General features: G+C 39.5%; 1 protein-coding gene across 2 annotated transcripts in view; it reads left to right on the top strand.

The window, feature by feature from the left end:
- The window catches only part of ADAP1 (ArfGAP with dual PH domains 1), a 169,561-nt gene that overhangs the window by 120,412 nt on the left and 34,239 nt on the right, over positions 1 to 14,910 (top strand). For both annotated transcript variants that reach the window (XM_074206129.1, XM_074206130.1), the window contains exon 5: positions 13,789 to 13,901. In XM_074206129.1, the coding sequence (XP_074062230.1) occupies positions 13,789 to 13,901 (113 nt within the window). The remainder of the gene's footprint in view (positions 1 to 13,788; positions 13,902 to 14,910) is intronic.

Raw genomic sequence — 14,910 nt, 5'->3', positions numbered from 1 at the left:
TTGTCCAAGGCCACACAGCTAGGTAATTATTAAGTGTCTGAGGCCGGATTTGAACTCAGGTACTCCTGACTCCAGGGCCCATGCTCCATTGTGCCACCTAGCTGCCCCGTCCATTAGACTGTAAGATCCCTAAGGCAGGGACTTTTGCTTTTTATTTATATACTTTTTGCTTTTATTTATATTTGTATCCCCAGTGATTACTAGGGATTACCAACTGATACAGAGTTGGTGCTTAATAAATGTTTATTTATTGATCATATCACATAACCCAGTTTTTAGTAAAGAATGCATAAAAGAGCTCCCTGTTCCCCCACACTCACTACCCCATTAGTGGCATAGTCACTATGCACTCCCAACCTCTGATCCCACATTAACCACCATTCCACACAGATGTTCTCTCAGCACTTCCCCATTTCGCCTATTCCAGGGACTGAAAGTATTCACTGGGGAAGGACAGGAATAGTTACTGGGGTGTGCTGGGTAGATAGGCAGCTGCAGTGGATAGAACACTGGGCTGGAGTGGGGAAGACCTGAGTTCAAATCTGATCTCAGTCATTTACCTGTTGTTTGACTCTAGGCAGGTCACTTAACCCTGACCACCTCAGTTTTCTTATCTATAAAATGAACTGGAGAAGGAAATGATAAACCACTTCAGTATCTTTGCTAAGATAACCCCAAATGGGGTGGTGCAAAGTTGGACAAAACTGAACAACATCAACACCACTTTCTATATGGTATGATTGAAGGGGCACTGAGTTTGCCCTATTACATGTCACTACTAGTGATTTTTTTGTCTTTATATGCAATAACAGTTGGAAACGATGTATAATTGTCTAACACCTTAGTGAGAATTAGATTTGAATTTACTTTTGATCATATTACACATAATTCTAGAACTGAGACCTCAGAGATCACCTAGTCAAACCCTCTCATTTAATTTTTTCTTGATTACTTTTTTAGACAAATATCTACCATCTCTCCCTGAATCACCTAGTCAAGCCCTCTAATTTTTCCAAGATCTGCCTGCTCTATCTCCTACTTCCCCTCTCCTCCCCTCCCCATAAGAAAGCAAGAAAACAAAATCCCTGTTATAAGCATGTTTAGATAAGCATAATAAATCCCCACATTAGCCATGTCAAAAAAAATATTTATCAGTCTCTTCACTGAGTCCATCACCTATCAGGAAGGTGATAGACTCAAGGTATAAGTTGAGACACCATTTTTCCTAAGTTTCTTAAGTTCGTTATCTCTATAATATTTTTATTTTATAGATCATTCTCCTGATCTAGCCCCCTTCACTTCACTAGTTCATACAAGTATTTCCAGATTTCTCTGAAATCATTCTCTTCTTCATGTCTTCATTCATATAACACAACTCAGTTGTCAGAGACCTTCCTCAGTTTCCAATTCTTTAACACCACAAATAGAGCTGCTATAATTTCATATGTATATATATATATACATATATATGTATATATATATATATATATATATATATGGATCTTATCCCTCTTTCTTTGATCTCTTTGAAACCCTCTTCTTTTTAAGGGATCTTTTTTTTTTTTAGGGATCTTCTTTAATATATGAGAACCTTTTCTCAGGTTACATGGAATAACAAGCCAGGTAGGGATTTGAACTCAGATTTCCTGATACCAAATTCAACACTTTTCCACAATACTATCCTGTCTCTAAGTTCAGGGTAATCATTCTGCTGTAGCAGGCTTTATCTCTTATCCAGAATTCCTAATGATAGTCAAAAAAAGCTAAATAGGTTCGGGCAAGGGAAGAGGAAGGGCCAGGGAAGGTCAAGGATAATGGTCAAAGGGGATACAGGAATCAGATGGTAATATACCAAAGGAATTTCAATCACAAATTTGAGAAGTGGACTCTGTGAACAATTGTGTTCTAAATACTATGGTCTCTAGAGCTAGAATTCAACTCAGCTGAACTGAGAACACCAAATCTGGACTAAAGACAGAGACCCAGCTGAAAGCAGACTGGAGGGGTCCCAGGTCTTGAATTCAGCTCCAAGCCACACACGTTACCCACAATTGGCGCCAGCTCTCTCTCTTTTAACCTCCCCCCCCCCCCCCCACTCCCCAGACGCCTGGCTGGGAATTGTTTACTGGAGTTTGTCTCCAGAGAGCAGGAAAAAATAAACCTTCTTTCTTTGGCCAGCAGAGCACGTCAGCAGATCTTGTGCTGGGCGGCTGAGGGTCTGCTCTAGGGGGTCAGGTCGAAGGGGCATCTTAAAATAAGATATAGTCTCAATTGTCAGTGTGGTCACTGACCCAAATACAGTCAAAGAGAAGAGGGGGCCCAGAGGATAACTATTTAAATCCTTCCATCGTTGTACATCTGTATCAAGTTAGCTGTCTCATGGACAGCCCCACATTCCAGTGGGTCAGATGGGGCTTGTGGATTGCCCTATGTTGGAAAGCTAAAAATGCAGAAATTGCAGCAGTGACATGTCTCTGTTGTGATTCTCCAGCCCAGACTCCTTTGACTTTTGTTACTAATGAAGACTAATAATCCTTTCATATGCAGATTTCAGATTCATGGAGCCCTGGGCTTCCCAGTACCTTCATGTACATAATTACTTTCAAATCCCACACTGATCTGGGGGGCAGAGGAGAACTTGTATAGATTGTTAGGATGTGGACTTCAGGACTAGGGGAGGAGTTGGGACTTCTTAGCATCTGTACCATATAATCAAATGCTTGATTCTGGTTGTCTTGCTTTGTTCTCTAAATACTTCCCATGTGGGTCTTGTCTCCCTACACAAACTATAACCTCTGGCTGACAAGTTATCATCACTTTCTTTTATTCTCTTCCAGGCACACGGCTGGTACTTAATAAAGACCTATCATAATTGAGTCCAGTAACTAGGGGGCTGAGACCGGTGGATCTCTTGAGCTCAGGGGTCCTGAGCTGAGCTAGGTTACACTTCTTATGTGTTTGAACTTAGGGTTGTACAGAGAAGGAGGGAACCAGTTCAGGTTCAAAACTCTAATGCCAATCAGAGTGAGACTGAGCTGTACAAGTAAACCCTGTGTCCATTCCAGCCTAGAAGAGAAAGAGATCCAATCCCAATAGATAGATGGATGGATAAATGGATGAACAAAGAAATAAACTAATGAATAAAAGTATAAATAAATGAGATTAAATAAAATAAAAAGACCTGTCAATTGAGGCAACATAGTGTAATAGTTTGAATCCAGTCCCCAATCCTTACAATGAGAACATGGACAGATCACCTCTTTTTAAACCTGTTTCCTCCTCAGTTAAATGGGAATAATAAAATCTTTAACACTACTCAGAGTTGTGACATTCCAATGAGACCATAATATGTATGAAGTGCTTTGCAAATATAAGAGCACTGCATAAATGCCATATAATAATAATTGTTTTTTCCTTGTTTTCAAAGAGGGCTGTTAATACTTATATGTTTGACTGACAGATTCATGCTTTTCTTCTACTAGCGAATGAATGAAGCTCTTATGGTCTGTGTAAAACTATGTAAAATTCTGGTCTTGATGAGTAAGGTGGAAGACATCATGATGTCTTGATTTATGTATTTAAGTGAGGCAGAGTTTCACAAAGTCATCAGCTTCACTCTCTCTTCCTAAGTCATCAAAGTCCAGACAAAAGTCAGGATGACTGGTGATGGTCCAGGATGCAGTGGATGACCTTGGCATCTTTGATGTCTAGCCAGTCTCTGAGTTCTCCATATGCCTGCTTCAGCCGCCTTCATGACTGTTGGAACAAATTGTTCTCATTTACCCATTCCACTTGGCTGTATGGACTGTTCAGAAGGATTAGCACCTTGGATGTGGACTGCTCATTCACTTGATTGGCCCAACTCTCACCTGTGACTCCAAGAAGCTGTAGTATGTGCTAGTGGTCACACCCCAGTAAGCCCTCTCAGCAGATGGGCTAAACCAGGTTGGGGGTACCTGACATGCCTCAAACCAGAGGTGAGTTAGGGGTGGGGTTTACCCAAGCTAGTCTTGAGGTTGTGGATCATGTTATTCCTTAACCCACACACAACACGCACCAGAATTAGAAAGGTAAATAATGATGAATCTATTTCCACATCCAACTTGGAGTCACCTATCTGACTAATACTGGTTGAACTTATCACTGCCCCCCCCCCCCCAAAAAAAAGGTGCACCAGTGGAATAGTGGAATAATAACACTATTACCATCAGGTGGATTATGGCACTTGTTGAAGTCACTTGAACTTATATCCAGAAACCTTTATGATGAAGCTCTTTCTTTGAACAGCCCAGCACCAAATTGCCTGGAATTTCCAAGCTCAAGAGATATTTCCTTCTTGGCTTCACCCACTGGCTTCCCTGGCTTCTTCAAGTCCTAAGCAAATTGAATTTTTTGCAGAAAGGCTTTCCCACCCCCCTCTTAAAGAAACTGTGAGGCTTATATGTACATATTTCTTTGCTTGTTATCTCCCTTGAGGGCAGGGTCTCTCTTTTGAATCATTCAGTATTTCCAGTCTTTAGCATAGTATCTGACACTTAATATCTGTTTATTGACTGACAGATTCATGCTTTTCTTCTACCAGTAAATGATTAAACTCTTATTGACCATGTAAAACTGTGTAAAGTTCTGGTGTTGATGAGTAAGATGGAAGCATTCTTCTTTAGGGTGAGCTGACAATTCCTTTCAAACCATTGGTCATAGTTTCTATGAGGTCCTAGCATTTGTTGCTCTTCCTTTCCTTTCCCTTTAACTTTGACAAGTATAGATCCCCCTAAGTAACAAGGTAGAGAACTTTCCAAGTGGGTCTTCTCTTCCAAGACTTCTCTTTACTTCTAAGCTATTCTAGACTAGAGGCTCCCCAAGAACATCATCTGATTTCTAGTAATACATGACCACCCCCCCAAGTAGAACCAGCCCCAAACAGCTAGATAGATGCCATATGCCAGCTGACTTCTTTAGTGTACCTTTGGGGGGGGGCAGTATTAGTCAGATAGGTGACTCCAAGCTGGATGTAGAAATAGCTTCATTATTATTTACCTTTCTAATTCTGGTGCGTGTTGTGTGTGGGTTAAGGAGCAACATGATCCACAACCCCAAGACAAACACCCCCCTCAGCACCATGAGCTGATAAAATGATAACAGAAAAGGAAAAAGAACCAACCTTTAAAGTTTAGTGAGTCATTTTCATATGGTTCATCCTAGAGCCAAGGTTCTTAACTTGGAGGTAGTAAACTTTTTTTTTTAATATTCTGGTGGCTTTATTTCTTTTCTCTTTTTTATAAGTTTTTATTGATATCTCCTGTTTGTTATATTATCATAGGAATTCCTAGAATCCCTCCTTTTCTTCCTCCCAGAGAGTCATCCCATATAATGAATAGATTTTTTTCAGGGGTAAAATTGACTTAACTCATGAAAAAGGACAAAAAATATGTATAATAGGTAACATCTCTAGACTCCCCCCCCCCCGAAGGGGTAGGTTGAGGGTGCCTTCTTTTTTTTTAATCTCTTTTTTTTAGGTTTTTGCAAGGCAAATGGGGTTAAGTGGCTTACTCAAGGCCACACAACTAGGTAATTATTAAGACCAGATTTGAACTCAGGTACTCCAGGGCCAGTGCTCTTATCTACTGCACCACCTGGCTGCCCCTTAATCTCTTTTTAAATGTTTTTTTAATTTAAGGCAAAGGAGTTAAGTGACTTGCCCAAGATCACACAGCTAGGCAATTATTAAGTGTCTGAGGCCAGATTTAAACTCAGTTCCTCTTGACTTCAGGGTTGGTGCTCTATCCACTGCATCACCTAGCTGTCCCAAGGGTGTCTTCTCATGCCTCTTCATTAAGTCCACCTTGAGCTTTATAAATTTGCTGTATCCTGCTTTTGATTATTTCAGTATGATTGTTCTTTCCATTTCATTGCTATAGTTATTGGATATATATGTATTATTTTCTTGACTCTGCTTTCTTCATTCTGCATCTGCTCATATGAGCTTTACTCCAATGTAAATGACTTCCTTTGCTAATCCTGTGAATTTTAGTTTATGTATTTTAAAACATTCTTCCAAAAAGGGATTCCTAGTCTTCACCATATTGTCAAAGGATTCCATAATGATTTTTCTTCTCAATGATGGCTGCAAGAACTGGGCTGAAAGTAGGTCTGGTGGTTAGGACACTTTCTGATCCCAGGGCAAGTCATGGGTTCAGGGTCTTGGGTTGTCCTCATTAGGGTCTGAGTGGAGATAGTGGTCAAGATGGTGGTGGAGGCTTGACTTGCCTGGCATCAAAGAGTCTTTTGGCAAACTGATGGGAGATAATTGGCATTTTCAAGATTTATGGATCTTCCCAGGCAAAGACCCTTAGAACTGCTGTTTCATTAACTAGGGTATAGATATTAGGACACCTTCTGAGAACCTACCTTGTTTGCATCTAAAGAATAGGCCTAGCTCCTTAGTTATAAGCTAAAAAAATTCTTCACTTTAAAATACTATATTAAATCTACTGAACTATAAGGCCCAGAAAGTCTGGAAAATCCATCATCTAACTCAGGATAAGAACCAAAAGAATGGAGAAACAACTCTAAGGGATTTTAAGCTGGGTCCATTGCCTGGATTGAATATTCAGTAGAATAGTTGGATCATAGCTTTCTACTTAGAAGGGGCTTCAAAGGTCATGAGTCCAGCCCCTTCATTTTGCAGAGGTAGAAAATGAAGTCCTGACTTGTCCAGAGTCATCACCAAAGTGGGATTTGAGACCAAGTCTTCCTAATTCCAACCCAGTACCGTATCTAATATATCATACTTCCTCTCTTGAATAATAATTCTCTGATCATATCATCCTATTGCTCTTAAGATCTAGTCTTGAACAAAACCAAACTTCCCATTGCCCCACAGGACAGAAATGTCCAATTTGATGTGCAGTCTTATTCTTTCCCATTATGTCAGTGGAAATATTATTCTTATTTGGTGTCATCTAAGTTCAAATTTTTTTTTTAATTATAAAAATCTAGAACTGGAAAGGTCCTCACAGATCATCCAAACCCAGTCTCCTCATTTTACAGATGAGGAAACTGAAGTCCAAGGGGCTAAGTTGCCTGCCAAGGCTCACACAGGAAGGAAGCACCAAAGGTGGGCTTTGAACCTAAATCTTTTTGAAATACAAGCCAGTTTCTTTCCACTGGTCTACATGACCTTTACAAAGTTCTGACCACAATAATAGCTGACATTTATGTAAATACTCCAAAGTCTGCAAGACACTTTGCATACATTTTCTCACTTATTCCTCACAACATCTCAGTGGGGTAGGTATGAAAGGTATTATTTTTTCCCTTTCATTGATAAAGAAATTTAGATTCAAAGGCTAAATGATGTATTTATGGTCATTGTTGTTGCTGACTCATTTCAGTCATATCCAATTCTTTGTAATCCCATTTGGGGTTTTCTTGGCAAAGATTCTAGAATGGTTGACTATTTTATTCTTTAGATCTTTTTACAGATGAAGAAACCGAGGCAAACTGGCTTACGTTACTTGCCCAGGGTCATATGGTTAGTTTCTTAAGGCTGGATTTGAACTCAAGAAGATAAGTCTTACTGACTCCTGACCTGGCAAACTGCACCACCTTGCTGCCCTGCCCATAGTCATACAGTGGTCAATGAATGTCAGAGGCATTCCTGATTGCATATTCACTAGGCCACCTGGCTTCTTTAGAATCAGTCTACAGTGACTCCCCATTGCTTATTAAATAACATACAAATTACTTTTTCTTGTCATTTAAGGCCTTTCATAGCCTGACTCCCATACACCTTTGCAGACATCACATTGTAAATAGTCCCCTTAGCCTACTCTCCATTCTGACTGTTCTACTTTCCCTCTATACAAACAGCATCTCCCTTCCCCATGCCTTTAATGGTCTTCCCTACATCCCTATCTTTTGAAACCCTTTCCTTCTTCCAAAGCCCAGCTTAGGTCCCACCTCCTTCCCAGTTACCTCCCTTTCCCTCCTCTCATTTATGAATAATTCCCTTCTTAAATCTTTCACACTATTCTTTGTGGACCTCTCTTATGTACATATTTATGTGTGTGTGTGTGTGTGTGTATATATATATATATATATAAATATATATATATATATTTATATAGGTTCATATATATAATTATGTTTATAACTTGCATTATAATTGTCTCAGACTTCTGCCTTTAGAAAATACTCTTTGGTCTGTTTCATATTTATATTCTTGTAAGTCTGGCATAATGCATCATACATTGGAGAATAGACAAAAGATCAATTATCTATGTCCCAATGCAGTTTGAAACCTATTTGTGGCTCAATAGATAACTCCTAGGCAGCTACCTGAGGTATATATAGATTTAAAGATTTGCCCAGCTTCATTTAACTGAGTGTCAGGGCTTGTCTTCCTTTCCAGGTCACAGTATCATGAGAGACAGCTTATAAGGATATAGTGGATAGAGTGCCAGACTTGGATTCAGGAAGATTCCTCTTCCTGAGTTCAAATCCAACCTTAGACTTTTACTAGCTATGTAATCTGGGGCAAGACAGTTAACCTTCTTTCCTTCAGTTTCCTCATCTAAAAATGAGCTAGAGAAGGCAATAACAAATCACTCTGCCAAGAAAATTCCAAATGGGGTCATGGAGACTTGAACATTACTGAAATGACTTAACAACAACAAGATAGTATCATAGATTAAGACTGGAAGGGAGTTAAGACACAATTTATTCTCACTGCCTTATTTTACAGATGAGGAAATTGAGGCCTAGGTGAGCTAAATGGCTTATCTTGGTCTCAGAGACAGAAAGAGTCAAAGGCTTGATTTAAGCTAAGATTTTCCTAACTCCAAGTCCATTTATTTATTTCTATTGAATCTTCCATGTTCGCCCTTATAGTTCACACTGATTAATAAAGATGAAATCAAATTAATCAAATTGAATGTCATTAGTGTTCTCCTCATACTAAATTACTTTGTATTTTTCCTGCATATAATTTTTATTTGATTGTCAGTGCATATGTGCTCCCCCCCCCCCCCCATAGCAGAATATAAGTTCCCTGAAGGCAGGGACTCTTACAATTTTACTATTGTATGGTTATGGGCCTGGTAATTGAATTAACTACCATAGTCCTGTTGATCTTTCTCTCCTGGATTCTCACCATCTATATCACATTTTTACCTCTTGATGAAGCATTAGTTTGTCTTCTTTGCTCATCTTTCCTCACTCCTCACCATATGTTAGTCTTGTAATAATAATAATAATAGCATGGATATAATATTTTTGAAGTTTAAAAAATTCTTTACAAATAATATCTTCTTTAAACTTCACAACAACCCTGGAGTTAGGGGCTGTGATTATTATTCCCATTTTCCAGATGAAGAAATTGAGGTAGATAGTGATTAAATGACTTCTCCAAAATCACCCAGCTATCTTGTCCGAGAGAATATTTGAACTCAGGTTTCCTGGCTTCTGAGTCCTGTGCTCCATCAGATACAACTAGCTGCCTAGTGGAGATTGTAAGCTCCCCTAAACTAGGCTGCAGTCTACTCTATCTTTCCAAAAATTGTTGATTTGAGTATTTAACTATACCAGAGAACAGGATTAATGATGAAATCCTTGCAGAAGCACCCATTAGACAGTTTTTAAAGGCTTTTTCAACTTAAAACTATTCAGTTGCTCTCTCCTATCCCCTGTCCTGTTCTTCTCTTCACCTAGTCGTTATCTGGGATCTGCCAGTTCCCCCCACTCCACCTTAGCCTCTTTTGGAGTCTTCAAGGCTAAAGTAGATGTTGAGGTCCTGTGTGAGTTGGTGGTGTAGGACAGCTAAGTCATGGAACTTGCTCTGTAGGGAAAGTGCAGTTGAAAATACATAGATATAGGGGGCAGCTTGGTGCAGTGGATAGAGCACCAGTTTTAAAATCAAGAGGATCTGAGTTCAAATTTGACCTTAGACAGTAATTACCTAGTTGTGTGATCTTGGGTAAGTCACTTAATCCCATTGCCTTGCAAAAAAAAAAATACATAGATATTGAAATTTGGGGGAAGGGAAAAACTTAATAGCACTCCACATAATTTTCTTCTCTTAATCTGTCTCACCTCTTACCTCAACTCCTTTCTAGTTGCCCTACTACCCTTCAGTATGTGTATGTCAGAGTATGAGGTGAACCAGTTCTGTTTCTCGCCAATCCAAAGCAGATGTGATAAATGTCTGGGCTTCAGATTAGCATATTATTGAATATGCTAATAATCTCCTGGTTCTATTGCTTGGGGGCTGCAGTTGAAGTGGGCTGACTTGGCTCAACTGCAATCTGGAGAATTGTCTGTGGGAGTATTCTTGCCATAAAGAAAACCATAGCATTTGGGACACAGTGGAATCAGTGGGGAGTTGCATTGACAAAGGAGGGTCTTGAGGTGGGCTAGGATAGGTCATTAGTGTTTATTGATGAAGTAGGAAGAACAGGAGGTGGAAACAGGAGGGTACCAGTAAAGATTTGTGAAGCTCACTGGAAGGTCCCTTAGGGAGATTTTTGCAAGGAAGCAGCTAAATTGAACTGAAGCTGCAGATCCTCTTGGGGCAAGAAACAGTTGTAGTGCCTATTAGGGGATGGGGTGGAACCAACTAGGAGAAGGATCCTGGGCTTAAAGTTGGAAGGGACCTTTGACATCATCTAGTTCCAATCCGTTTATAGATGGGGAAACAGAGGCCCAGAGAAGGTATTGATTTTTCCAAGGTCACATAGGGAGTATCAGCAACAGAATCTGAAGTTCGGAAGCCTTGATTTCAAATCCAGCCCTCTTCCCACTGAACCACATTGCCTACATCTTTAATCAAGCTATCCTACACATGGTGGCAAGCAGACCATATGGTGAGGAAGAATGCATGCAGTAGAGAAAGGTTGAGGCTTATTCTGAGACAGGGGTTCTTAACTCTTGTTATGTCATGGATCCCTGTGAAAGTCTAGTAAAGTCTATAAATCCCTTCTCAGAAGAACATTTAAAATATATTGAACTAAAATGATCAGGTTTCAGAGGGAACCAATTATACTGGAGTAGCAATCACATGAATTGATGCAAAATGCAGTAAACAAAGCCAAGAAAACCAGTTATCAGTGAAATGGAGACAACAACCACACACATCAAAACAATCAAAGAAGCATTTAACAAAATTATTAAGCTCAAGCAGAACTTAATGAAGAGGTATGAGAAAAACCCCTTCAAATAGGTGGGAGATCCAGATATGTTAAAAAATCATACATGTTTTTGCAGTGTATCCATCAATTGTGTCAATTAATTTTCCTTTTGAAAAAATACTATTTGATATATACAAGATGACTCTCTGGGAGGGAGAAAAAAACAGAGTGAGCCTGGGAATCTCCATGAGGATATAAGAAACAAAACATCAATAAGTACTTGTTTAAAAAATAGAAATAAAGTTATCACAGTATTAAAAAAAATTTACAACCTCTAAGTTAAGAAGGGAGGAGCTATTTAACTGTGGCTCACTTTAGGTGTGGGTTCTATTATTATTGTGGCTCATTGGAACTAAGGGGCTGTTTGTCTTGGGGTTGTGGGTTATGCTGCTCCTTAGCCCACACATAACAAGCACCAGAATTAGAAAGGTAAATGATAATGAAGCTATTTCCACATCTAGCTTAAAACCACCTATCTGACTAGTACTGGCTGAGTTTATCACCCACACACACACATATTCACTTCCAAAAAGGTGCTCCAGAAAAGTCATCCAACATGTGGCAGCTGTCTGTTTGGAATTGATTCCACTTGGGTGGTGGTCATGTGTCACTAGAAATCCCATGTTATTCTTGGGGAGTCTCCAGCCTAAAATAGCTTAGTAGGAGAAAAAAGTGTTGGAAGCTTCTTGGGAAGCTCCCTACCTTTGTGCTTGGCAGGGCAAGGGGAATCTATATTTGCCAAGTTTAAAGGAAAAAGAAAGAAAGAACAACAGGAGCTAGGACTTCCTAGAAACTGCACAGTGGTTTGGTCCTTGAGGGAGTTGCCCAGTCAGCCCACCCTGATGCCTCATATCTCTGATGAGGACACCCTGTCCCAACCTGACTCCAATGTCCCACCCCGAAGACAAAGTAAAATAGGTAAGGAGGAGTACCACATGTCATTTTCTCGGTTCAAACTAAGATACAGATTGTGTTGTCTGATACAAAAGTTTTGATCTTAATGTAAAAACAAAGTAGTTTTTTTGTGGGTCACTTTGTCCTTTTTTCTATTATCTTGTGAATTTCCTATAATTATGACATTGTTATTTTTCCTCTTAAGTGATAGCTAAGAAGCACTTATGTCTAAGTATTATTAGCTATTTAAGACCCCTAGAAGATAATACTGGATAGGAAATTTCCCAGGTCCAGGCACAATTAATTATTATTAAAGAATTACCTCTCCTTAGAAATTTGGAACTAGACCCAAAGGGAAACAAAAATGAGCATACCCTTTGATCCAGTAATACCACTACTGGGTCTATACCCTGAAGAGATGAGGAAAAAGGGTAAAAACATCATCACTTGTACAAAAATATTCATAGCAGCCCTGTTTGTGGTGGCAAAGAATTGGGAATCAAGTAAATGTCCTTCAATTGTGGAATGGCTTAACAAACTGTGGTATATGTATGTCATGGAACACTATTGTTCTATTAGAAACCAGAAGGGATGGGAATTCAGGGAAGCCTGGAGGGATTTGCATGAACTGATGCTGAGTGAGATGAGCAGAACCAGAAAAACACTGCACACCCTAACAGCAACATGGGGGTGATGATCAACCTTGATGGACTTGTTCATCCATCAGTGCAACAATCAGGGACAATTTGGGACTGATTGCAATGGAGAATACCATCTGTATCCAGAGAAAGAACTGTGGAGTTAGAACAAAGTCCAAGGACTATTACCTTTAATTTAGGAAAAAAACTGATATTGTATTGTCTGATCTTGCTATCCCTTATGCTTTATGTTTCTTCCTTAAGGATATGATTTCTCTCTCATCACATTCAATTTGGATCGATGTATACCATGGAAACAATGTAAAGACTGGCAAATTGCATTCTGTGGGGGGTGAGGGGAGGGAAGTAAGATCAGGGGGAAAAACTGTAAAACTTAAAATAAATGAAATCTTTAAAAAAATAAATAAAGGGAAGAAAGCAATTAAAAAAAAAAGAATTACCTCTCCTTTCAAGAGAGGTGGTCTAATGGGAAGATTTAGAGTCTAAGGACTTGAGTTTGAATCCTGGTTCACTCAAATACTACATGTGACTTTTAGGGAAGGAAAAAAAATCACTATTTAGTGCTCTCTGAGCATCATTTTCCTTTTCCGCAAAATGGAGTTAATACTACCTTATAGGAATATTAGAAGGCTCAGATCAAAGGTATTTGTAAACTGTAAAGCACCATGAGCAGTTAGGTCATGTATTAGATAAAGTTAGATTTTCTGAGTTCAAATCTGACCTTAATCACTTACTAGTCCCTGGGCCTGCCACTTACCCCAACTGCCTCAGTTCTCTCATCTGTAAAATGAGCTGGAGAAGGAATAATAAATCTCTCCAATATCTTTGCTAAGAAACCTTCAGATGGAGTTACAAAGAGTTGGACACGACTGAAAAACCACACAACAACAGCATAAAGCACTATAAAAATGTTGGCTGCAGTTATCCAAACTTCTACCCTCTAACCCTTTGACCATCTGGGTTGGATTAAGTTAAATCGGTTGGATTTTTGGTGAGGTGTAGTTAGTTGTAACCAACAGTGTGTGTCCATCTGTGCTTTCTTCTTGTAGGATACCGAGAAGGATTTCTTTGGAAGCGAGGACGGGACAATGGGCAGTTCTTAAGCAGGAAGTTTGTTTTGACTGAACGAGAAGGGGCACTGAAATATTTCAACAAAAATGACGTAAGCTCAGGATGGGTATGGAAATCTGGGGGCTTGGAGGTTGGGCAAGTATACTTTGTAGCTGTGGGCCACTCAATCTGGGATTCTCTGCATTCATCCTTTTTTTTGAAGTAAAGTATAGGTCTTCCTGGACCCCAGTTCCTCTCAGATTCTTCAGCAGGAACAACCAATTTAAAATTGAAGCCCTTTCCTCTTTCCCCAGACTATGTCTCTGTATAGAGAAATAAGATAGAAGCCGAAGTTTTTCTCCTGGTACTGGTGCTGGTGGAAGTGGTGGTTTAAAGAATATCCAACTTCCCACATGCCCAAGTTCTTGGATTCATAGATCATAGGATAATAGATTTGGCATTCAAAGGGACCTTAGAGGTCATTGAGTCACATAAATTCTTTGGGCTTCAGTTTTCCCTTCTGTAAAGTGAGGATGTTGGATATGATGATTTTTAGTCCTCCTTCCAGTGCTAAATGTATAGGCTTATGAGTGTTCCATACTTATTGTTCCATACTCATTCACACATTGTCTCCCGGTTCATTCATTCTCTCTCCTCTTAGTGGCCTCTCTGGGCATATTAGATATCTATTGATGGTCACTGTGGACAAGGGACAGTTTGGGACAGTGGAAGAAACTCTGATTGTGTCATTGATATAGGCTCAAATCCTGACTTTGTTTCTCTTTCTCTCCTTTAAATCTCCCAATTTCATTTGCCTCTTCTATAAACTATGGGAATTGAACTTCATCTATAAATTACGGGGGTTGAACTGGAAGACTCAGAAACTACTCCACTTTGCTGTTCCCAGGCACTTAAATTTCTCATTGTGCTCCAGGCACTTCATCTAATAGGCCAAATCCATTCTTCAACACATCTGACAAGTTACCCTCCAGATGGTGCTTGAATGCCTTCAGTGATGGGGGGGCTCACCACCTCAAAAGGCAGGTCATCCATCCCACTCTAGAGTAGTTCTCATAGTTAAGGAAACTTTTCCTTACTATCAAAACTGAGGTTGTCTCTTT

This window comes from Macrotis lagotis, chromosome X (genome assembly GCF_037893015.1).
Source record: "Macrotis lagotis isolate mMagLag1 chromosome X, bilby.v1.9.chrom.fasta, whole genome shotgun sequence".
Lineage (NCBI taxonomy): Eukaryota > Metazoa > Chordata > Mammalia > Peramelemorphia > Peramelidae > Macrotis > Macrotis lagotis.
This window is presented reverse-complemented; position numbering and strand designations above follow the sequence as displayed.